General features: G+C 29.0%; 14 protein-coding genes across 14 annotated transcripts; 6 read left to right on the forward strand and 8 right to left on the reverse strand. All coding sequences in view use genetic code 12, as the record gives it.

The window, feature by feature from the left end:
- Position 1: 1 nt before the first annotated feature.
- On the forward strand, positions 2–971 carry DFJ63DRAFT_222090 (uncharacterized protein). Its single transcript, XM_064904197.1, has one exon. It carries the CDS (start codon positions 187–189, stop codon positions 652–654), a length of 468 nt encoding a protein of 155 aa, XP_064760665.1. The 5' UTR covers positions 2–186; the 3' UTR covers positions 655–971.
- DFJ63DRAFT_222091 (uncharacterized protein) lies at positions 972–2,759 on the reverse strand. The gene has a single exon (XM_064904198.1). It carries the CDS (start codon positions 2,665–2,667, stop codon positions 1,288–1,290), a length of 1,380 nt encoding a protein of 459 aa, XP_064760666.1. The 5' UTR covers positions 2,668–2,759; the 3' UTR covers positions 972–1,287.
- Positions 2,760–2,850: 91 nt separating this feature from the next.
- On the reverse strand, positions 2,851–3,732 carry DFJ63DRAFT_337193 (uncharacterized protein; the record flags this gene model as incomplete). The annotated part of the gene is made up of 1 exon (XM_064908501.1): positions 2,851–3,732. The coding sequence occupies one exon, from the start codon at positions 3,730–3,732 to the stop codon at positions 2,851–2,853; it is 882 nt and encodes a 293-aa protein (XP_064760667.1).
- Positions 3,733–3,853: 121 nt separating this feature from the next.
- On the reverse strand, positions 3,854–4,552 carry DFJ63DRAFT_337194 (uncharacterized protein; the record flags this gene model as incomplete). Its single annotated transcript, XM_064908502.1, has 1 exon — positions 3,854–4,552. The coding sequence occupies one exon, from the start codon at positions 4,550–4,552 to the stop codon at positions 3,854–3,856; it is 699 nt and encodes a 232-aa protein (XP_064760668.1).
- Positions 4,553–5,487: 935 nt separating this feature from the next.
- Positions 5,488–6,561, forward strand: DFJ63DRAFT_337195 (phosphoglycerate mutase family protein; the record flags this gene model as incomplete). Its single annotated transcript, XM_064908503.1, has 1 exon — positions 5,488–6,561. One exon carries the CDS (start codon positions 5,488–5,490, stop codon positions 6,559–6,561), a length of 1,074 nt encoding a protein of 357 aa, XP_064760669.1.
- A 2,037-nt stretch (positions 6,562–8,598) lies between these two features.
- PTP3 (tyrosine protein phosphatase) lies at positions 8,599–11,748 on the forward strand (the record flags this gene model as incomplete). The annotated part of the gene is made up of 1 exon (XM_064906489.1): positions 8,599–11,748. One exon carries the CDS (start codon positions 8,599–8,601, stop codon positions 11,746–11,748), a length of 3,150 nt encoding a protein of 1,049 aa, XP_064760670.1.
- Positions 11,749–11,848: 100 nt separating this feature from the next.
- DFJ63DRAFT_337197 (uncharacterized protein) lies at positions 11,849–15,231 on the reverse strand (the record flags this gene model as incomplete). Its single annotated transcript, XM_064908504.1, has 2 exons — positions 11,849–13,020; positions 13,461–15,231. 2 exons carry the CDS (start codon positions 15,229–15,231, stop codon positions 11,849–11,851), a joined length of 2,943 nt encoding a protein of 980 aa, XP_064760671.1.
- Positions 15,232–15,859: 628 nt separating this feature from the next.
- Positions 15,860–16,671, reverse strand: TRX1 (thioredoxin). The gene has a single exon (XM_064907218.1). It carries the CDS (start codon positions 16,402–16,404, stop codon positions 16,093–16,095), a length of 312 nt encoding a protein of 103 aa, XP_064760672.1. The 5' UTR covers positions 16,405–16,671; the 3' UTR covers positions 15,860–16,092.
- A 169-nt stretch (positions 16,672–16,840) lies between these two features.
- CTM1 (cytochrome c lysine N-methyltransferase) lies at positions 16,841–18,685 on the reverse strand (the record flags this gene model as incomplete). Its single annotated transcript, XM_064908505.1, has 1 exon — positions 16,841–18,685. The coding sequence occupies one exon, from the start codon at positions 18,683–18,685 to the stop codon at positions 16,841–16,843; it is 1,845 nt and encodes a 614-aa protein (XP_064760673.1).
- An 828-nt stretch (positions 18,686–19,513) lies between these two features.
- HCR1 (translation initiation factor eIF3 subunit j) lies at positions 19,514–20,359 on the forward strand (the record flags this gene model as incomplete). The annotated part of the gene is made up of 1 exon (XM_064908506.1): positions 19,514–20,359. One exon carries the CDS (start codon positions 19,514–19,516, stop codon positions 20,357–20,359), a length of 846 nt encoding a protein of 281 aa, XP_064760674.1.
- A 351-nt stretch (positions 20,360–20,710) lies between these two features.
- DFJ63DRAFT_337201 (uncharacterized protein) lies at positions 20,711–21,615 on the reverse strand (the record flags this gene model as incomplete). The annotated part of the gene is made up of 2 exons (XM_064908507.1): positions 20,711–21,444; positions 21,585–21,615. The coding sequence occupies 2 exons, from the start codon at positions 21,613–21,615 to the stop codon at positions 20,711–20,713; spliced, it is 765 nt and encodes a 254-aa protein (XP_064760675.1).
- A 175-nt stretch (positions 21,616–21,790) lies between these two features.
- Positions 21,791–22,534, forward strand: DFJ63DRAFT_289466 (TRAPP subunit; the record flags this gene model as incomplete). The annotated part of the gene is made up of 1 exon (XM_064905231.1): positions 21,791–22,534. The coding sequence occupies one exon, from the start codon at positions 21,791–21,793 to the stop codon at positions 22,532–22,534; it is 744 nt and encodes a 247-aa protein (XP_064760676.1).
- A 217-nt stretch (positions 22,535–22,751) lies between these two features.
- On the forward strand, positions 22,752–23,450 carry DFJ63DRAFT_315111 (peptide alpha-N-acetyltransferase complex A subunit; the record flags this gene model as incomplete). The annotated part of the gene is made up of 1 exon (XM_064906490.1): positions 22,752–23,450. The coding sequence occupies one exon, from the start codon at positions 22,752–22,754 to the stop codon at positions 23,448–23,450; it is 699 nt and encodes a 232-aa protein (XP_064760677.1).
- Positions 23,451–23,524: 74 nt separating this feature from the next.
- DFJ63DRAFT_337204 (uncharacterized protein) lies at positions 23,525–24,325 on the reverse strand (the record flags this gene model as incomplete). Its single annotated transcript, XM_064908508.1, has 1 exon — positions 23,525–24,325. The coding sequence occupies one exon, from the start codon at positions 24,323–24,325 to the stop codon at positions 23,525–23,527; it is 801 nt and encodes a 266-aa protein (XP_064760678.1).
- Positions 24,326–24,699: the final 374 nt, after the last annotated feature.

Genomic DNA, 24,699 nt, shown 5'->3' on the forward strand with positions numbered 1-24,699 from the left:
TCGAGTAATCTCTATTGTAGTTACTGAATTTGGCATAGTTCATCGTTGCAAATGTAAAAATTTATCTTGTGGGGCAAGCGCTAACTGTTGATCTTTTTTCGAGCTTTGTTTAGATCTGAGAAATGAAAATGTTAAAACTGTCTTCAAGGTCCATTTCAAGTCAAATCACCTAGAACTTCAAGCAATATGGCTGATACTAATGATAAGGATCAATCTCAGATAAACATACCAATTACAACTATTGCAAGAATCTTTCGAGAATTAAGTTTTAAACAACAAAATACACGTATAACATTAAATTCATTAGAGTTATCAAGTCAATATATAAATCTATTTATAAATGAAGCTATATTACGATCGAATGAAGAACGTATAGCAGAGGGGGATGAATTGGATAAAGTGGATGGGATAGATGGGATATCAGATAATCAACGTCAATTACATCAAGCAGATCAAGATGAGCAAGAATTGAACGATTATGATGAATATCAACAACAACAACATGAAGAAGGTGACGAAGAAGATGACGATACTGTTGATGATCCACCAGAAACACAAACTCAACCAAAGAGACAAGACGATGTTAAATTGAATGATGTGCTTGATTCCCATCATTTAGCAAAAGTAGCAGGGTTATTAGTACTTGATTTTTAATCAAAGAATGAGTTTACCAATGGTGTACATTCAATACATGCCTGTGGTGGTTTGATATCATTAGCCACAAGACTAATGGACCGCAAATTAATAAACGTTGATGATTCAATTTGATTAGGTGAAAATAAAACTATATTCAAAAGGTATAGATCGGCATCATAGGAATAAATAAGGTTGGAAGCTTGTTGATGAAAGCTTCTTAAATCTATATCAAAACCAGCAAGTGATAAAACATTGGAAATTTCCGGCTTATTAAAGTCTCCATTTGGAATGATAACATTAATCTGAGCATGGTTATACTTATCATGGAAGGTCATTCTAATAGCATGGGATTTATGAATGGATACGGGCAAGTGCCTGGTATGAACTTTGTGAGGAAATTCTCGTTTTATCATGTTACTATTATATGTACCCATTCTCCATGAAATAGTTGAAGAAGAAGAAAACTATGAAAAAGAACAATATCAATATCCATCAATGATGGATTCAAGTCCTTTAAATACATAACAAGAAAGGATTTTCCCATATCAATATAAGGTAAATATAACAAATTTTTACATAAAGTTGCGAACTTTAACATGCCTTAAATTTTTTTGCAAGCAACCATAAATAGAATATTATTTATATACATATCTATAAAATTACATTAATTAAATTCCAATAACCAATTTCGAAATTTGGGGTAAGATCATTACCGTTTTTATAAACTTCCTTATTCTGATAACTTTTTAAATTTATAAATAATGGAATTTTTACCGTTATAATTTTTTTCGCATTATTATTTCTTAATTTAGTAATTTGAAGTAAATGAATTGGAACAGTATACCAATTACTTCCATAATCCACTAATTGGGTAAAATCAAGTTGAACTTCTTCTTCTTCTTCTTCGTCTCCATTATCACCTGCAATGTTTTGAGTTAATTGATCGGCTTTGTTTCTACTGATCAATTCAGCAAGAGACGCCGAGGTATGATCTGTTAATAATGATGTTGGGATATTCTTCACTATATTCTTATTCAAATTTGCTCCTATTACAAACTTGTTAATCGGTAATGTAATCTGTATGTCTCTATCATTATCCTTAGGAGTTATGAATCTTAATGGGATAGTAGTGGGGGTAGATATTGTAATCAGACATTTCGTCGTCATAGGATTTATAAAATTAAGTAAATATACATGATTGAATTTATGAGATTTGGTTAATTTCACAATCGGTAAATAATCCTTGGCATATGATTTGATAGAGTATTTGATTAAAGTAGGTTGATTCTCTATCACTTTAGGTTGTAATAATGGGGTATGACAATCTTGACATATTAAGGAATATTTAATTGATAATGGTTTTGGAAGAGGGAATTTATACTCATTTGAATGCCATTGATTTGATGTATCATGGAGGGACTTTGACCCATGGGTGTATTTATGATGGGATAATTGATTCGTTATATCATCTGATATAGGATCAATGTCATATGATGATTTCTGTACCTTTGATTTCGTTGTTGATAAGTTTAAGTTCTTCACTTTTAATTCATCTAATGATTTCTGTGGTTGTGTCTCCAATACCAGACTCCTTACATGATCATACACTTTAGCATAATAATCTTGATCATTCTTCTTTTCTTGAGTTATGATTGATATTAATGATTTCGGCTTTTCAATAACTTTAGTAGTATAACTAAATTGACAAAATTTACAATTAAAACTGAATGATTTCCCATTTTCATCATGATTATTCATAGTAATACCGACCACCACTTTACATTTTGGACAATCAAAGCAATTCTTCAAACAATGATGATTATCACCATCTCCATTATAATCAATCAAACAATTGGAACAATATTTCGATATGATTTCATATGAGCATTGATATTTTGATTTGGGTGATTTACAAACATGACAATAATATAAATCTGCTAAGGGATAAACTTGATTGAAATCAATTTGACTGGCATCATGAGTTACTATAGATGAACAATATATATTCGAATCATTATAGATATATGTCATATTCTAATCATATCTATTCTACCCTACCCTATATATATATATATAACGCGTTATTCAAAATTTATACATTCTCAATTTTATGGTACAGAAAAAAGCAAAGTATCACCACAAATGAAAAAAAAATGAGTTGAAAAAATACCAATTGGTAGCACCTCCTCTCTTGATGATTCACCAAATCCTTGTTTAAGCTAATAATCCAATGCCTAAGAATTGAAGTAAATACTCTTTCATTTGTTGGATTGATAAATCTTTATCATTCAATTTATAGAATTTGAAATAAGCTGATAATTGATCTTCATTTAACTTATTGATTTGGTCAATTGAAGTTAAATCAGTTAAGTTATCTTGATTGGGGAATCTATAATTATGATTTGAAACTTGATTGATTTGATGATTCAGGGTCGGTTGATGATTCCAATTCTTACAATTATCTAACATGGTGAATTTAAACATTTCTTCCAACATCATGAAATGTAATTCTTCAATTGATTTAGTACACATAGTAGATGTAGTAACGAATTTCGTTGTGGTTGTAGTGGTACTTGATGATACTTTTTTAGAAGTTCCGCCACTACTCTTGGATGAAGATGTTGTAGAAGAGAAATTAGTACAATTTTCAAACTTTTCTAATAATTTATTCTGATCATTCAAATGTTTCTCTAAAGTGGAGAATAATTTAGTTGATTGAGTAGTTAAGAGTTTCTTTTCATATTGAATATTTAAATGAATTAAATAATCTAATTTTGAAAGTAATTTATGATTAACCACTTTAGTCAAATCATCTAAATTAGGAATGAATGATTGACCTCCAGTAGAATCATTATCTTCCGCTTTATCATATTGATTCAATAATCCTAATTGTTTGAATTTATCAAAGATTTGATTCCTTAATGATTGACAACTAATGAATTTCATTTGTAAACTTATAAATTGTTGTTCTAATAATTCAATATTACTTTTGCCATCATCATCATCACTCGAATCTAAAAGAGGTTTAAGTTTATCTTTATTCTTTACGAAGTTAATCATGGACCTAATCCCCTGATCTTCCACCACCTTCAGCATGATGTATTGAATTATCGTAGAAAATTCAAACGTATAAACCGTTGACCGTCATAATTCCTCCCTTCTTTATTTTTTTTTTTTTACAGCCAAAACGTAAATTTTTTCTGTTATATTAAAGGAGCTATACACAATTATTACTATCATAATTCAATCTTCTAAAGGTTAAATATTTGATCAAATACTGTTGTTTAATATCAAGGGGCAAGTCATATCCATCCAATTGGAAAAACTTCAAATACCAATCTAATCTAATTATATCCATATCATAAACATCATCAATCTTATCAATCTTATCAACGGTTGATAATATCTTACCTTGTCTATTCTTAAGATAAATTTGAGACAAATCTTTAAACTTGGTAGGGTTTTTAATCTTTTGATAGATATTCTGTTTTAAAATCCGATTATGATTATTATAAAGTGATTTCAAACATGATGATGGATTAGTATTGTTTCCTGTTGTCATGGTTAACATTTTATCATATTGTTTTACAATTGATGATTTATTAATGATACTTAATAAACTTGAATTAATCTCTCCACATAATTTTCTATAGAAATATTTTGATTCTAATAAATCTACTTGACTTAATAATTTGATTTTAATAATGTAGATAGTTAAAACATTAGTGATGATATTTTCAATAGTGGGAGTTTTAATCATTAATTTAGGTGAAAGGGGTAAATTTAGTTGTTTAATGGTTTTGGATGATAAAATTCGTTTAATATCATGTTCGATGGCTTTAATTTGGGTATCATATTGTTTGATGAGTTTAGAAAGTGATTCAACTTGAGTTGGATCAATTGATTCTTGAGTCATGGTTTGATTGTAGTTGTATTGAATGAAAGTGGCAATGACAGTCAATTATTTACAGCCAAAAAAAATGAGGGGGCACCCCAAACAAATTTTAATCTTCATCACTAGATCATGTCTACCTGTATCTGATCAACCTAAGATGGGTTGATATGAATAGATACATTGTGAATCAATCCAAGTTACTACATTATCTACTTCCAATGGTAGTAGGTAGTAATTACATATAGTTTAATTCATACATCATAACCGAGTAGTGCTGCAAAAGAGAAGTATACTACATCCACCCCATACAACACTATCATCAATCAATTAATCAATGATATATCATCTATCTAAGTAAGTAGGTCAACCAATACTCAACCATTCAACTCAATCAAACTAACTGAACAAACTATAAATCATAGTCATCACTTATCATCATCACGTCTCAATCGCAACAACACAAACAATTTTTCGTTTCTGTGTGACATATTTAATTATAGTAGTTATGCCACAATAAACAGTTTATGATGGTTGCAATGACAAAACAGTGATAGTTAATACTATGATATATCCATACCTTATGGGTTGTAAAGTAGATGAACTGTTTATTTCAGTTATGGCATGGCTTAATGATGAATTTGAGGTGGATGAGTGAGGTGGTTATAATTACTATTATTGTCATTTTTTACAAAAGATGACATACACGTGTGACAAAAAAAATTTATTTATTTATTTATTTATTTATTGCAGCTTTTCTTTTTTATGTATGGATAACTACTATCATTTATCAAAACATTGGAGTCATGTCATGATAACGTAAAAATTTTTTATAAATAGTGTAATTACTTCTTCTGTAGTTGATATTGTATATCATTTTGGAAGGTTTCTTTAGTGTTGTTGTTGTTGTTGTTGTGAGTTGTTGCTGTATATAGAAGGAAGAGAGAAACATATCCATGATGAGTGCAAATATTGTTACTATTATGGTAGTTACTATACTATGGCTTATAACAATTATTAATGGATCATATTTACCTGATGACACGAGACCTAATTCTCAACAAGAAGTTATATTTAATGATGATGAAGAATCATTCCTTGCCAAACCACCATATTTACATTCCATCAATCAATATTTCAAACAATCCACCCAGGATAATGAATTTGAAATTGAAGATAATGAAGATGAAGAAGATGAGTTGGATGATATAATTTCCATCGAGGATATTAACAATATAAGTTTGAAAAAACCATACACTTGGCAAAAAGTCCTTGATGATATCCGAAACCTTAATATTCAACATGGTGATAAAAAATCATACAAATTATTCTATTTACAACGTCATGGAGAAGGATGGCATAACTATGCCATGTCCAAATCGTACTATAACAGTTCAGAATGGGGATGTTATTGGCAATTACAATCTGGAGATGATGTAATTGAATGGGAAGATGCATTATTGACCCCCTTAGGAATCAAACAAATTAATAATTTAAGAGATCAATTCGATAGAGAAGAATTACCATTTCCAAATCAATTTTATGTAAGTCCATTACGTAGAACAGTTAAGACTTGGGAATTAATGTGGAAGGATAAAACTGATCAAAAGGCTATAGTGAAGGAATTTGCTCGTGAAAGTTATGGTATCGGTACGGAGAGTAAACGTCATGATCGGAAATATTTAGAAGATAATTTTGATTTTTTAACATTTGAAAATGGGTTTAATGATGAAGATGTATTATGGACGGATAAAGTTCATGAAAGTAAACAACATCGGAATTGGAGAGCTCAAACTTTATTAATTGATATTTTCCAACAATTGAAACAAGAAGAAGTAGATGTGATTAGTATTGTATCTCATTCAGGATTAATTAGTTCGATATTGAAAGTTATTGGTCATAAGAAATGGAAATTACCAACAGGATCAATGATACCAGTTGTGATTGGGATTGATTGGGATAAATTTGGTAAAGTTTATAAATTATCTAAACCATGGAAAACTATGGAAGATTATTGTCCTATTAAGAATTAAGTGAAATGGGATATATTAACAAAATTGCAAAAATAATAAAGTACATGTTGTATAATAGAGAATTTGGTGGTACAAAATAAAAGGAAAACGGAAGCGAGATACCGATATACCGAAAGAAGTATTATAATTAAATTGCCTGATTTATACATTCAAAGAAATAAATATTTATTGTGTTTAAAGTTAACAGTGAGTTACATTGTATCATATTCGTAGTGTTTGTTCGTATTGATAATTATATAATGAGGTAATTTTTACGGTAATGTGAAACGTGTATGTATGTAATGGGCATTGAAATATGTCAAAATATGTATGAACAAAGGAAAATTACGGGAAATTTCAAAAATTTAGTTGGGGGGGGAGACTAAATTGGACAAAAAGTTTAATCTTAAAGTTAAAAGGGATTCAAACCAGAGAAAGTAAAGACAACAAGACAAGACAAGACTTCAAATTAAAAAGTTAATGGTTATAATGAGTTAATAATGAAAGGAGTTTTTTTTCTTAGCTACAGGGATCTTACATTGGGTAGACGAAAGAGCGATTTCATAACCCATAGAGTGTGGATAATTAAGATTAATAGTTCAATGAGATTATTTATTAGGTAAAATGTAAAGTAAAGTAGTAAGTTGTATTAAAGTTAAATTAGGTTTTTGGTTCTAGTAAATAGTAATATTGTAATTGTAATTATTTAGTTAGTGGGTTTATATACTTAAAAAGAGTAAGATTATATAAGATGTTATGTAATCAGAAGAGTGTACTGTGTACACTCCCGTCTCCTATGATGTCATAACGGTTTTTAACTTCACTCATAGTGAGGAGAGACAAATTTAAAATTTTGATGATTTAAATTTTTAAATTTTAACTCATCCCTGCATATTACTCCCTAACTGGTAACATTTTCGTTTAAGTTTATTTTTAAACTTTGTTCTAGAATTGAACTGACATAAATGATAAATGATAAATGAGGTGAAATGAAGTGATATGAAATGAATTAGAGTGAAATATCTGTACATAAAATGATAATATAAACATCAAAAGTAACTATAAATAGGTATAAGATTCTCATCGAAGAAGAATTATCATACCATCCATCCATCCATCCATCCATCCTAAGAATATCTCATAACTCTGTCTCTAACAGAATCTGGTCAGTATTAACTTCTGTCTGCCTCAGTTCTTAAAATGGAAATTTCTTTTTTTTCGTTTGTTCTCATTTTTTTTTGTTCTAGACCATTTTTATCGAACAACGAGCGAGCGAGGGAGTCAAAATAAATTATTATTATTATTATATGTGAGTGGTGGTGTTGACTTGACATTTTAACCTAAAATCGAAGCATAGAACACACACACACACTGTCTAACATGATATACTATAAATAACTACTCATCACACAAAGTCATCATCATCATCATCATCAAATATAAACAAATAAACCATAATAAAAGTTAAGCCATTTAAATAACCCAATTATTATTGTAATTATAATAATAATAAATTATTATTATGATATACGTGTGTTTAGTGACAAAGTTCTCACTAAACATTAAAATTTAGCGACAATTATTTCTTTACTGTCTCACTAAAAATTAAATTTATTTCCCCCCTAAATAAAACTGTTTAACCATAAAATCTTAAACTTATTGAGGAATCCCACCACCAGCCTTTCTCTAATTTGAATTTCCATTCCCAATTTGAATTTATTCCACTGAAATTTTTATTTACAACCACCGCCATTTTCTTTTTATTTATATTTATAATTCCATCCCCTTCTTCTTCTTCTTTCTTCTACTTGTTTGAATCTAATCATTACTTTCATCTATAATCTATCAACATATCATATCCTCCTCACTAGCATAAACCATAATCATATCACATCACATCATATCCATATCATATCTCATACTTTCATATCATTAACGCTACCGCTACCGCTATCGCTCCCTTAACAAAGTAAATCGTTCTATATATGGCTTTTACATCACCCTTATTATAATTCATCATTTTGATTATATATATATACCTCATACATTCATACATTAATGTCATCTTCCCCTTCTATATGTGCTTCACCGAGCTTTACTTTCCCTAGTAGTACTCATACTCCTTCAACCCCTACTACTTCAAATCAGTCACCTTCATGTACCACCACCACTAATAATAATGTAAACGCCACTTGTACATCAATCACCACCACCACCACTTCAAATGATTACTTTTTTAATCCAAAACTAAAACCATCTTCTTCATCAACATATCCTTGTCCTATAACTAATACTACTACTACTACCATCACCAATACTATACCCAAATCAACTTCTGCTTCATCTTTATCTTCACCCAAACATAATAATCAAAACCCATTTTCAAATCATCATCATATTCATACTTTGCATAACAACAACAAACCAGTTGACTCATCACTACCTCTGGTTCCAACCAGTCTAGCTCCTCCTCCTTCTATTCCTCAACCTCATCATCATCAGCATCACTCAAATGGTCATTCTATATCTTCATTATCATCAAATTTATCGGATTTAACCATATATGAACATAGTTCATCTCATTCAATGAATCGATTCAAAAATGAAAATTCATTTGTATCAACTGAAACTTTAGTAGAAGCAAATAATATGAATCCTTTCTTTAATAATGATCGATTTGTACCGAAACATAAATATAATCAATCATTATCTGCTACTTCCGATAGATCTGGTTATTTATCGTCCTTTAAAGAAGAAGATGATAATAATAATGATTTAGATAATCATAGTAGCAGTAATAATTCAACTAGAATTACCAATTCAAACCTGTCATCTTCAAATTCATCATCATCCATACCTTATCCAAGAGCAACTTCAGCTATTGAATCAAGTTTCCCCTTTCATTTAAGTCAACCTTTACAAAAAGTTCAATCATTAAATTCTCATTCTAAATTTGCATTAAAGAAACAAATTACTTTACCTTCATTATCTTTAAATACTACTAATGATTCTACTACTACTCCATCAACTCCTCCTAATAATAATGATCTTGCTGCATTTGATTCAATAGTTAAAAATGAACAATTAAAACGATTAAATTATTTACCAAGTCAAAATTTTAAACCTCAAATTGAAAAATTATTACCTCAAAAGATTAATTATTATTCTTTAAATGAAATATCTCACCAAATTGAATCAATTAATACTTCCAATAATAATAATCTTATTATTGATATACGACCATTTACTGATTTTGTTAAATCTCATATTAAATCATCCATAAATATTTGTTTACCATCAACTTTATTAAAAAGAACTAATTTTACGTTAACAAGATGTATTAATCTGTTACCTGATTTTGAAAAATTTAAATTTCATCAATTTTTAATTAATGAAAAGGACTATGATGATGCAAATTTAATTATTTATGATAATTTAAATAATTCATCCAATTTATATCATTTTTTAAATAAGTTTCTTGATTGTCCTAATTTTAATAATTCAATTTCAAATAAAAAGATTTATTTAATGGATTCTAATTTCAATCAATTTCAATTGATTTATCCTCATTTATTAGAATCAGGTCCAGGTGAATCGATGAATGTTAATAGTACTTCAACATCCACAACCACAACTTCTACTACTCCGATTCCATCATCATTTAAATCATCTGAAATTAATTTGAATAATTATTTACCTCCATTAATTGTTAATAATAGATCAACAAGTGTATCTAATTCAAGTCCAAGTAATACCAATGAAAGATCAAGATCTCAATCATTAGCGGAAATCTCACCTTATAATCGATTATTTTCCGGTATAACTCCAACTACCAATGAATATAATTCAGGCTCATCATCAATTATGACATCAACTCCTATTTTATCAACTAATTTCTCGTTACCTAAAATCAAAACCAATTTTAAAATTAGACATAATGAAGAATTAGGAGGTTCAAATAGTAGTAATAGTTCCAATGATAGTTCGAATTATAATCCATCATTTGAAACTAATTTTAATCTGAAAACTTTACAAAATAATCATAATAGTTTATTCAAGTTAACTAATATACCGAAGGATGTTTCCAAATTACCATTATGGTTAAGAAAAACTGTTATGGATGATAATGATTCAACTACTAGTAGTACTAAAAAGATTAATGATGATTTTTATAATTTAGAAAAATCAGAACAAAGAAGATTACTTCATGCTTTATCATTAAGTAATCCAAATACTAGTACTACATCAAGTATGGAATCTTCACAAAATAATAATAATAATAATAATGAAAATGATGATTTACCTCCTACTATAAGTTGTGGTATTGAATATGGTCATAAGAATCGATATAAAGATATATTTTTATATGAACACCTGCGTGTTAAATTACGTGAAACTGTTAATCCATGCGTTGAGGATTACATCAATGCATCCTACTTGAATCCTATTCATAATTTAGGAGATTTAATCAAAGAGGAGAAACAAGAGGTTGATAGTTTTGAAGAATATAAATATATTGCAACTCAAGGTCCATTAGATGAAACTATGGGAGATTTTTGGAAATGTATTGTTAATTTACATATCCCATTAATCATATCTTTAACTGATGAAATTGAAAATGGATTAATTAAATGTTCGGCGTTTTGGAAAAGTGGAATATATAAAAGTAATACTGATCGGATTAATGTTAAAATTGATGATGAAATTACCATTAATGAATTCACCATTTTAAGAATGTTTAATATTTCCATTATCGGGAGTAATAAAGTATCGAAAGTTTTACAAATTCATTTTTTAAATTGGCCTGATATGGGAACCATTTTATCACCATTAGATTTGATTCAAGTTATTAATTTAAAACATCATATTTTATCGGAAATCAATTTAACTAATAGTTCATATCCTACTTTAATTCATTGTTCAGCAGGTTGTGGTAGAACAGGAACTTTATGTACTATTGATACTATGATTAATATTATGAATCATGCCAAAAATCCACTTGAACAAGATCTTATTTATAATATCGTTAATAACTTCCGAAAACAACGGATCTCAATGGTACAAAATTTACGACAATATTATTTAATTTATGAAGTTTTATTAAATTATTTATCAAATGATAATCAAATTGAAATTAATCATCGGGATGATTATATTCATTTAAATATTGTCAAATTATTTATAACTCAATTCAATGAGTTGGCATGAAAGAGAAGAAAAGTCATATAATACCGTCTATTCATTCATTCATTCATTCATTTAGTTATGTTTTATATAAATTATGTATTATTTATTATTATACGTTTTGTCATTTGTTTGTATGGTTAAATGAATCTATGAGCCGAGCTATCATTGGATCTGGGATAGTTCTTGCATAAGTAATAGCAAATATTATGATGAATAGAGCTATAGAGAATGGTTCTAATTTAGCATCATATGTAAATATCTTACACTTCACACCATGTAAATTGGATGGACTTGCATCACCTAATGGATTTGAATCTAAAACAACACCTATGATAAACTCTCCATCATACATTAAAAATGAATTAGACTTACAAATTATCGATTGATAGTATGATTTCAGAAAATCTTCAATGAAAGTTTTACTTTGTGTATCTTCCTTCTCTTTTGAATTGATAAATGTTTGATAATTGACTCCAAGTCCGTTATCCGTGATTCGTAGTGGTATACGATTATGTCTAAACTCGATCATGCTATGTGCCATAATAATCAAAGGATGAAGAGCTTCCATATTCAGATTTACTAATTCTCGATAAAGAATTTTAATGAAAGATTTAAATTCTAAAAATATGTTACAAGTACTAGTTAATAGACTGTATAGGTATACCTCAATAGCATCTTCACTATCATTATAAGGTAATTCTGGATAACGTTCAAATTCTAACTCATCAATATTATGAGGAATAATATCATGGATGTATAAATTCGATTCTATTAAAGTTGTAATGGGCTCTTGCGATAATGGATAGAAAAAGCCACATTCTTTGAAGATATCACCAGACACTCTGTAGTCATGCTCACAATCTTCATCATTGAACCCCAGATCTCTTGCTGAACCCTTTGCTCCTGTATTGTAAAGGTTATTTCTGCCAGGTATATCACTCATAGACACTGTGGATCTCAATGATTTAAGTTGTTCAGAGTAGAATTTAAACAAAATAGCTGACATCTTATCATCATCAGATGGTAGAATACTGAGGTAATCATTAACTACTCCATCATAAAGTAATTTTTTTCTTTGAAACCATTTCAAATCCTGAGTGTCTAAATCATTACTTATATAATGCAGATTAAAAACTTTATAAAGCCTTGGGATTATGACCTTGATCTCGGCAGGTTTAAACTTTTTCTTCAACTGAGTTGTGAAAGGATGTATTTCATCAAAATCAACAACTTCTAAGAGTTCCTCTAATTCTTTCAACCCGTCAAAATAAACTTTGGAAACTTTCGGATCGTCTATAACAGTAAATAGATTAATTGTTTTATATTGATTCTCTTTGAAGAAGGCAATAAACTGATCACAGTTCACCAATTCCAGAATTCGATCCATATTTGAACTTAATATTGAATACTGATAATACCCAACGTTCAACAATTCTACAAAAGAAGTCTATGTTTAATTTTGTTATATTCAAGAAAATTTGAATATTGTTATGGGAGCGCCATTTTGCAATATTTTTATAGTTTCCTAATTTGTTCGTATTCATAATTATTATTTTTACAAGACTTAAATGAAAAGAGTCGATAGTCTGAAGGAAGACAGGATATTTTAGATATACTACTGGGTCTAAGCATTATATATATATTCATTAGTATATAATAATGGTATAAATATAAATTCTACTACTAAGTAAGAACTATGTGTTCGATTAACTAGTAACGAAATGACAGTAAACTTTTTGAATTTTGATTATTAATCATGATTTCTAAATCTTTAGTATCTTGATCCATTAGCTCTTGTATTCTTTTCCTATCTTCAGTTTTCGATATGGAGCCATTTACTCTCATGAATGCATGGTTCAGCTTTCCAAAATCAATCATAGACACTGATTCAGTTCTAGGGTCACACAAGAAATTTCCAGGATGAATGTCTCCATGACTTACTTTATAGTGATGAAGATGTTTTAGAATAAGTCTTAATTTTGGTGCTAAGTCCTTTCTCCAGAAAAGATTAAGATTATATGCTTGCTTTTGCATCATCTTGATATAAAACCCACTTAATGATGTGTGAACCCCATATCCTAACGTATTGAGAAATGTTTTATTATTATTCTTAATATAACCAAATTCTAAACACTTTGGTTTGAATTGGAAATCATTTATAAACGTATGAGTTAGAACTTCACGGATAAATGGTTCAAATAGTATATTAATTCTGTCATGAAGGGAATCATTATTCGATACTTTGCATCTTACAGGGTCAAAGATCTTGTAAATAAAACCATCCGTATCTTCAATCACGATAGAACGATTATGTTGGAAATATTCCCCATTGATTATTGATCTTATGTTGATTGAGCTTGCATCTCTGAATACAAAGTTATTGATTATTTTGGAGACCTGAGAGAGGGATATATCAGAATTGAATTCATTACGAATCATGGTTTCTATATCTTTAATTTTAATATGTTTGAGAGATTTAGGCAATGAATCAGATGGAGGAACTGTAGAAATTATAGTAGCAAATTTCTCTAATAACTGATAATTCTTCTCCCATTGTAATTGTCTTTGTCTTTCTGTTTGATTAAAAGCATCAGCAAGACGAGTTACCATTGGTTCAGGTATAGTTTTTGCATAAGCTATAGCAAAAACGATGATGAATATAGATATGTAGTATGGTTCTAACTTAGCATCAAATAGAAATATCTTACACTTTATACCATGTACATTAGATAAATCTAAACTTGAATTATCCATTGGATTAGGATCTAAAACTACTGCTAGAATAAAGTCTCCATCATACATAAAAAATGAGTTAGACTTACAAATCAAAGTTTGATGGAATGAAAACAGGAAATCTTTGATAAATGTTCTACTTGCTGGATCTGATTTATGTTCCGAATTGATAAAACAATGATAATTATCCCTAAGTCCATGTTGAATAAATGTTAGAGGTACATGATTATTTCCAACTTGAATCATAAGATGTACCATTGCTATATTACTCAAATTAATTTGGTTGAAAGTTGTTAAACATTCCATTTGAAGTTTCATCAATTTCTGAGTCAGAAAGTTGATGATAGATCTAAAACTCCAAAATAAGTCACAAGATTTAATTAATAGATTGTTTAGTTTGAAAATAGGATGATCTCTATCATCATTAGTTAATGGAAAAGGAGTTCTATAAGACAAATATATTTTATCAGGAATAATATCAAACACGTTCCAGTTTGATTCCATGAATGTGGTTATATCTGGTTGGAACAATGGATAGTAAACCCCAAATTCTGTTAAGAATGTATTAAAGGTAGTTTTGGATTCCAGGGGGGGAATATTGATAATATTTTCAACATCCATAGAATTTGTGGTGGTTCTCAATACTTTCATTTGTTCAGAATATAATTTGAATTCACGGATTCTATTCCCCAGAACAATGCTGTATAGTTTGTCATTGATTATCCTTTCAAAATAACACCAATTGATATGAAGCACTTTCAAACTTTCCATGTCAATATCATTATGTATATAATGCAGATTACATATTTTATAAACTATGTTGAATATTAGTTTGAGAACATTCTTGTTTTCTATTGTAAAGAGTTTTGTGATAAGGTTAGGAGTTATGGTATTAAAATCAATGTCATCTAAAAGTTCATTTAATTTATTTAATCCATCAAAATAAACTTGGGATATTTTTGGATCCTTTAAAACAGAATATAGATTGATTGTTTTATCATGATTCTAGTTAAAGAAAGCAATGAACTGATCACAGTTGAGCAATTCAAGGATCTGATCCATCTTGAACTTAGAGTATGATCTATAACACTGATAATATCTAACTTTCACTATTTTCTACATAACAAATCTACGTTTAAATATATTCTGTTTAAAAGAGTGTTATGGGAGCGCACCCCATTTTAGCAGCATTTTTGCAATTAATAGCGGTCGTGTACTTTTCTCTCAATATGAACGTCAAACCCCGTGATTTCAGATAAACGCGTAAAAATCTCATCCGTTGGAAGTGCTGACAAAAAGTTTTCTCTGTAAGCGATAATCGGACAACGGTTGAGATAAGTATAATTTGAATGATATAAAGTGTAATAGAGTAAAGTAAACTACAATGATGAGTTAATGATCTATTATAATTATTATTCTTATTGTTATTATTATTATTGAATAAATAAATAAATAATTAATTAAGTATATAAAATTCTGTAAAAACACAAGTGTCAAGGGAACCATCCCTTGATTTAATTTGATTTATCATATGGGATTGTAGTGATGGTAGATTGGAACGTAAAATGGATAACGGATGGATGGATTGATTGAATTGATTGGATTAGATTATATTAGATTAATCAAGTAAGTTTAAGCATTAGCAGCTAAAACTTGTTTTAAAGCACCTGGGTTAGCACCAATGATCTTGTTAACAATCTTACCATCTTTAAAGAAAATAACAGTTGGCATAGAACTAACTTCATATTCTTGAGCAATTTCACCGAATTGATCAACATCAACTTTAACAAATTTAGCAGAAGTATATTCTTTAGAGAATTTGTCTAATAATGGAGCAATCATCTTACAAGGTCCACACCAAGTAGCAAAGAAATCAACCACGACTAAACCATCGTGTTGTAAGGCTTCAGCGAATTCTTGTTTAGAGGCAATAACGGCAACCATTGTGTATGTATGTGAGTGTATGTGATAGGGATTATCTAATGATAAGAAGAAAGAAATGGTTGTTGTTGATAGTTCAAAGTGGATTTATAATTCAATTTATATTTTTCTGTCAGTTTTCTCATTTGTCATAAATCGGTCTAGATGAAAATTTAAATTTCTTTTTTTTTTTTAAACCAAGTCATGTGAATTACACAATAATTAACATATTGACATATAACTGACAAATTACTTACATATTAATAATCTAATCTATCTATATATATATATACAGGTTATAGTATAACTAATCCTGTCATTTATTTTATTGATTTATTTATTTATTTCACTCAGCCGTTTGGTTTAGTATGACCTCTATCTAACCCCTAAATCATAGTCCATATTCGAGAATATTCTATAACGTTATCAGCCTTACCCATACCCCCTTTCTTTTATTCTCTCAATCTAAGATTAACTCTTTAGGTAAAGATCTATAATTAGTTTCCCATTCATGATTCACTAACTCATCCGGTAAAATCAATGAATGTGGATCCTTCTTAAACTTACTAATGGCAATATTAAATATCTTAATTTGTAAATTAAAATAATTAATCATCATTTGATTAAATGAATCATTCGAATCCCTATCATATTGACTTTGCACTAAAGTATCAATATTCTCCTTTAAGACTTTCAATTTATCATTTACATGATAGATGATAAATTCAATCGAATTTAAGATTAATTGATCATAGACTTCCTTATCGTCATTCACCTTTTCAAATACTTCATTCACATCTTCAATAATCTTACCTTGATATTTGATTCCTATCGGTTCAATTCCATTTATAACATCAAATTCAGTTTCTTGTTGATTTAAAATTCGTAAGATCTTATCATCATCAATATCATAATCAATGGGAATATCATTAAATAATTTGAATTTGGGAATGGCATCTTTTCTCCATTCCAGATTATATGAAATCCCCTTTGCAAATACAATCGGAAGTTTATTATCATTAAAATTAAAATAAACTTCATCTTGATTGAAAACAATTTGAATTTGAGGTAAGATTCTTAACCATTTAAACATTTCTGTTATATGGGGATAATATTTATTTGAATTGATTAATTGTAATTCATATAATTGAAAATACTTATCCTGTGGGTCCTTCTCTATCGGTATAAATCCATAAGTAGTTATGAAATTTTGAATACTTTCAATAGGAGAATAATTAATCGTGATTTCAAATCGTTTTTCATTAGTTTGTTTCCATTTATTTAAAGCTTCTCTTTTTAATTTCAAAACAATATCCTTATTACTTCTATCTATATCAAAATAAGAGTTATTATGATGAGTATGATTGGCAAAATCTAATATGGGTACTAACGTAACATTAGTATAATAATCATCCGCCGATGACTCTACTGCTTCTCCATTATTTGAACTTTCCTCTTTATCATCAACATGTAATCCATTAACTAAATCTTCTAAAGTAACATTCCCATTAAGTTCACTTTGTTCATTTAATTGACTCACATCTTTTTCAATGGCTTGAACTTGTTCAATGATTTCTTGATGTTCATGAGGGATTTCTAAACTTCTCGAACGAACGGCTTGAACTATTTGATAATAGGTTTCAAATGGGATAATATATTCTTCGAAATTTATATCATGATCATATAAGACATTTAATTCTCCCACATAAGAATCATAATCAAATTTTAAATATTGACATCTTTGAATATGATTTTTAATAAATGAATCCATATTAATGATTGATTCAAGTACTTTATCATTCTTATCAATTTTAGGATAGGTTAATATCTTTGTATTTAATAAAATATCAAGATAAATATCAAATTTTCTTAATGGAGATTGTTTATAATAAATACTATTAACATTTTGAATTTCTTTTAAAATTTTCATGGAAACAAAATAACATATTAAGATTTCAGTTTCTTTAGTAGGTTCAATGATCTCTAATAGGTTAACTATTAATTCACCTTCTTTGATTTCAATATCTGGAAATGTTTGATCCCGAATTTTAATCTCTTTTAAAACTTCTAATAGATTCATATAATCAAAAGTACATGATTCTGGTATGGTTAAAATAATCAAATCTTCTTCTTTTTCTAGTTCTTCTTTCACATCATTGTTGAAAAATAATCCAATTCCTCCTAATTTACTTTTATTAATGGATAATTGGGGATGATATGTAATTTTATTATCTTCGATCCAGTCAACTAATCTTTGATTATTATAAACACCAGGGATGGTGATTCTTTCCCCTATGATTGACATGATTTTGAATAATACCTTTTATGAGAACAGCTCTTTATGATGATCAATTCTTCATTATTTATATATCTTAATTACAGAAACGTTGTCTGTATCTAATCTTGAGTAAGTGGTTAGAAAAAGTTTAAAATTAAAATCGGAATAATCAAGATTTTTATTCCCCTTACCGCACAAAGTAGCCTGATTTAGAGATTTTTTGTCCTAACTGAAAGGTTAAGTATGCTATATCGTAAAATAGTATACCATGTGTAACCCATCGAACCATACATCATCAATCGATCAAGTAGAAGGGTAATCCATCAATCAATGGTTGAGTTCGATGTATATAGAGATGAGATTGATGAAAGTATAAAGCTATTTGATCTTGACTTATAGTTACGAATTAATCATTCATTTATATATTTTAGCAATTTTTAGCAGCATCCTTAGAACAGTTAGTAAAAGTATCATCAATCAATCATTAGAACGTTCAATTGATCAATCAAGGGAAGTTACTTACCCTCAGCTTCAATATCATGATGGATTGATTCATCTTAAACATATCAGTACATTATTAACCATATCCACCCTCCAAAACCAGAAGAAACAAATTGGTTGTAAATACGATTTGGCTGCTGTAAAAAGAATTAGAGTATACTTCGCACTGTTTGTTAGTGACTGCATACAACACACACAGGCAAATTTTTTGAAACAGTTCCAAAAGAAAGAACAGGAAGAAGAAAAAAAAATTTGTTTCAGTAAACGGTTACATCAATATTGATAGAGTTTTGTTACCTACTTCTTATTTCTTAATAGAATACAAGTTATATACATAGATTGAAGATAGATACAATGTCTTGGGATGACGAAGATTTTGATGTCCCAGCCAAATCCACCAAGGCTGCTATTGCCTCTTGGGAAGATGAAGAAGAAGATGCTGCTGTGTTAGAATCATGGGATATTGATGAAGAAGAAGAAGAAAGAAAGAAGAAAGAAGCTGAAGCTAAAAAGGCTCAAGAAAAAGCTGAATTAAAAAGAAAACAAGATGAAGCTAAGAATAAAAAACTTGCTGCTAAATCTGGTGAACGTGTTTTATTAGATATTGATACTCTTGATGAACATACTAGAAAGGAATTATTAAAAGATGCTGAAAAACAATCTGATTTACAAAATACTCAAGAATTATTTGCGGGTTTATCCGTTGATGATGGATTAGATTTTGATAAATTAAATGAACATCCAAGAGAACAAGTTACAAAAGCTGCTATATTAGCAGCTCAATCAAAAAGACCAGTTATTACTAAAGATACTCCATTAGAAGTTCATCCATTATTTCAACCTGCTACTAAAGCTGAATATGAAAAATTAAGAAAAACTTTAGGTACTTCATTAACTAAATTAGCTGATGATTCATTATTAAATTATTCTTCATCATTAGCCATTGATTTAATTAGAGATTTAGCTCAGCCTTTATCCCTTGAAAATGCCAGAAAATTAGTTTCAACTTTAAATGTATTAGTTAAAGATAAAGAAAGATTAGAAAGACAACAAAGATTAAAGAAAGCTGGTGGAACTGCTACTGGTGGTGCTGGTAAAAAGAAGGCTAAAACTGCCGTACCAAATGTTGGAGGTGGATTTAAAAAGGATGGATTTGATGATTATGGTGGTGATGATTTTGATGATGATGATTTCATGTAAATGAAACATATTTGTAATAATGCATTTGGTTTGCAAATTGGTCGCAATGCTTCCATTATGATCGGTTTGTGTCAGCCGTATATAGATCTCCTTTAATCGTTTTCATTCATTCACTCATTCTTCATGGTTTTTCATTCCAATTGAGTACTTTCACTTCCACTCAAGGTTTGTCAGGTTTCATTAATACTTTCTTATATTATATTACTGTGTTTTAATATGGGATTTCTTACACTAAAGTTTTTTTTCCACTTTTTTTTTATATAGATCTTTTTTTTTTAGAATGGTTCTGCAATTTGTTTAATTATATTTATAAGGTATAAATATGAATTTAAATAAATATAACTAATTGAATTATGAAATCTTTCTGAGGATTAATCTGTACTTACTGATACCTAAAAGGTTGATAGGATCAGGTCCAAAAGCTTCTTTCTTGTAGGTTGAGCGAGTTAAGGATTGCTTTCTTTTAAGTTTTGACTTTGCTTTTGAAGTTGGTTTAACTGGTTTGGCTTTTCTTTTCTTTGATACTTTCTGGTTCACTTGTTTCTTTGTAGTTGATTTTAGTGCTTGTTTAATAAAAGGTTCCACATTATCAAGAGAATTATCACCTTTCTTTTCTTCAACCTTAGAAGCTTTCAATCTTTGGATAACCTCCACATTCATTTCCTTATTAGCCTTTCCACCCTTTGCCATTTCAACCAATGAATCAGCAACTTGTAATTCAATTTGATTTTGAATCACTTTATCAGATTTAACTACCTTCTTCTTAGTCTTTTTCTTTTGAATAGCATTATGAATTTTATTCACTTCTTTACTTAATCTAATCTGATTTTGGATTTCTTCAATCTTATTCGATTTCAAAGGTTCAATAATTAATGAAGTAAATGGAGTTGAAGTTGCTTTAAATAATTCAGTTTTATCATTATGTTCTCCACTGATACTCTGCTTCTTCCTTTGTTTCCTCTTATACACGTTTAATTTTGACTTTGATTGATTAGTCTTATCAATAGCAAATATACCCTTCAACTCAGAAACTAATTGATTAGGTTTGACCTTAGGTTTCTGTTTGGATTTGATTGATTTGCTTTCTATGTTAATGTTGTTAGTTATGAGTGTTGCAAAAAAAACATTAAATGACTAAAATTTGCTCAATCTATCATATGAACCTCGATTTTGAGGGAAATTTAGAAGTTAAAGTGATAATAGTTGGATTAAAGAGGTATATAACTACTTTTAGCTTTTGATTTTGATTGTTTCATGATGATTGGTGATGATTTCTACCTTTTTACAACCAAAGTTCATAGTATAAAGTCATTTTTGAAAACATAAACAGTAGCCACGCAAAAAAAAAAGTGGTAAATCAAAAAAGTTCAAAATTTCCTCAACTACAATATCTATCATATATATACTACAACAAATCCACATACACTTACAATGTCTAATAATGATAATGATATAATACTCGCATCAGCGACATCATTATCAACCCTCACCATTAATGATATTTCCAAAGATGGATTCGGATACAATCCCTCGGTAGGACCACAATCAAATAATATCACTCAAGAAACTTCCAATTATTTACTTTCAAAAAGAACCACATCTATAACTTCTCCTAATTCAATCTATGATAAAAGCATCATTAATAAAAAGACCAATGAAATAAGTCTAAGTTCGTTATCATTCTTGTTTTGTGAGATTGTGAATTGGTGTCATAAAAGTCTGAAGGGGATTCAAGATTTAGAAACTAGATTGAATGGATTAGGATATACAGTTGGACAAAAATATATCGAATTGATTAAATTACGAGAAGGGTTTAAGACCAATAAACGAGAGATTAAAATCATTGAAATGTTACAATTCATTCATGGAATATTTTGGAAATCAATCTTTGGAAAGACAGCTAATGAATTAGAACAATCTCAAGATGTATCAAATGAATATATGATTATTGATAATAGTCCCTTAATGTCGAAATTCATCAGTATACCGAAAGAATATGGTGAATTGAATTGTTCAGCATTCATAGCAGGGATAATTGAAGGTGCCTTGGATTCATCAGGGTTCTTTGCTAATGTTACAGCTCATTCCATGGCAATTCCTGGATTTCCCTTAAGAACAGTATTTCTTATTAAATTCGATGAACTGTTATCAATAAGAGAAAGCTTACGTAGGTAGATAATTCATAGTTTACTCTTTTGCATTTCATTATATATAAATAGACGTTAATTTTAATGATACACATATTTTGTGTAAGTAACAATCGCAACGAAAAATATTTACAACGAAAAATTTATCAACTTCCACCTCCACCAACGATAAATCTCCACTTAGAAAGGCTACCATCATTGTCAAGGATCCCAAATAGATAAGCATAAAGAAGTAACGATTCGTAATGGGTATCACTATAAGGCAAGCTACCATCAGGGATATACAGGCCATGCAAAATGCCAATTTACAGAATTTACCTGAAAATTATTTATTAAAATATTATATGTATCATATTTTATCATGGCCTCAAGCAAGTTTCGTAGCTACTACTTATGATTATAGCGAAGATGTGGATGACGACGAAGAAGATGATGAAGCGAATGGTGAAGTTGAACAAGGTGCTGAGGATGAAAATAAAAAACCAAAGGTTCATGATAGAATAATAGAGGAAGTTCAAGATCCAAAGGGTGATCCAGCATATATAGCGAAAGGAGAGAAGATTATTGGATATGTGTTAGGTAAGATGGAAGATGATCCTGAAGCTGCTGATAAAACTCCTCATGGTCATATCACCTCATTATCAGTGATGAGAACTTATAGAAGAATGGGATTAGCTGAAAAATTAATGAGACAATCATTATATTCAATGACAGAATCTTTTAAAGCAGAATATGTTTCATTAAATGTTAGAAAATCAAATAGAGCTGCCTTACATTTATATAGAGATTCATTAAATTTTGAAGTTACTTCGATTGAAAAATCTTATTATCAAGATGGTGAAGATGCTTATGCTATGAAATTATTGTTAAAATTAGATGAATTAGTACCTACTAAAGCACAAAAGGGAGAAATTGATGATTTTACTTCTGATTTATTAGCCTAAAATAGAATAGAATAACCTAATGTACATATATATTATATTGTATTATATTATATTAAAAATGACTAGAATTAACTTTAATAACGTTCTTTCAATCTTGATGAAACTGTACGTAAATTACCATAAACTTTACCAGGAGGAGAACCTAAAATTAATGATACAACAGCTTCTCTTGCCATTCTTATATGAGTGAATCCACCTAAAATATGAATTTTTGAATCAGCTAAAACAATTCTTGTTCTTGTAGCATTTTCAATGGCAAATTTAGTTTTACCATCTTTACCAGCAATTCTACCAATGGCTCTTGATAAATGATCACCTTGTAAAGTTTTAACATCTTTAACTTCGAAAGTTTCAATATATAAATCATCTAATCTTAATAATGCAATAGCATCATCAATATCGAAACCTAATGTAAAAGCTTTTATAAAATCAGCTCCTTTTTGTAAGGCACCTTCATCAACAGTATGTTTATTAGTTTTCAATTCAACCGTTTTAGTTTTTAAATTCATTCTAACTTGTAATTTTAAATGATCAACTAATGGAGGATAAATTTTAGGCCAAACGTTCTTTAATGGAGTCATTCTATGAGGTGGAACTGGAACTTTTCTTGATTCTAATTTAACTTTCATACCTGATTTAGAAGCGGCAGAGAATTTAGGTTTACCAGTGACATCCAATACTACCCCTTTGGTTTCTTCATTACTATTAGAAGGTAATTCTTGTTCTGATGGGATAACATTTGCATCTATTAACATATCATCATCATCTTGATCTTCATTATTATTATTAGTATTAGGTATGGTGTTTTCATGCAGTATTTCGTCAGAGACTTGAGTTTGAGGTTTCAAGTTCTTTATAGCGGTTGGAGCAGCCATAATGATATGCTATATGTATGTAATTAAATGAAAGTTGATGTAAAGTTTGATTTGATAGTTAAAAGATAAATATTTATTTCTATATAGTTTAAAATTTTTTCTCATCTCATTTCTGTTAACTGAGAAAAATATAATAAGGGAAAGGAATAGATCCATACCGCACTAGTTACCACCATAGATATAAGTAATAATTGGAATATATATTGATATATCTTATAGGTAATGGTAGATAAATACTAATTAACGATGATATAATGATGGTAATAAATCGATATAATCAGTTAAACGGCCTAATGTTATATATGGTTAATGTGATTTGATGGAGAACATGAATAATTGTATTTTGCAATCAAATAGAAAAGGAGAAGTGATTG

The sequence above is a fragment of the Scheffersomyces coipomensis genome, assembly GCF_036884675.1.
Source record: "Scheffersomyces coipomensis strain NRRL Y-17651 chromosome Unknown DFJ63scaffold_6, whole genome shotgun sequence".
Taxonomy (NCBI): domain Eukaryota; kingdom Fungi; phylum Ascomycota; class Pichiomycetes; order Serinales; family Debaryomycetaceae; genus Scheffersomyces; species Scheffersomyces coipomensis.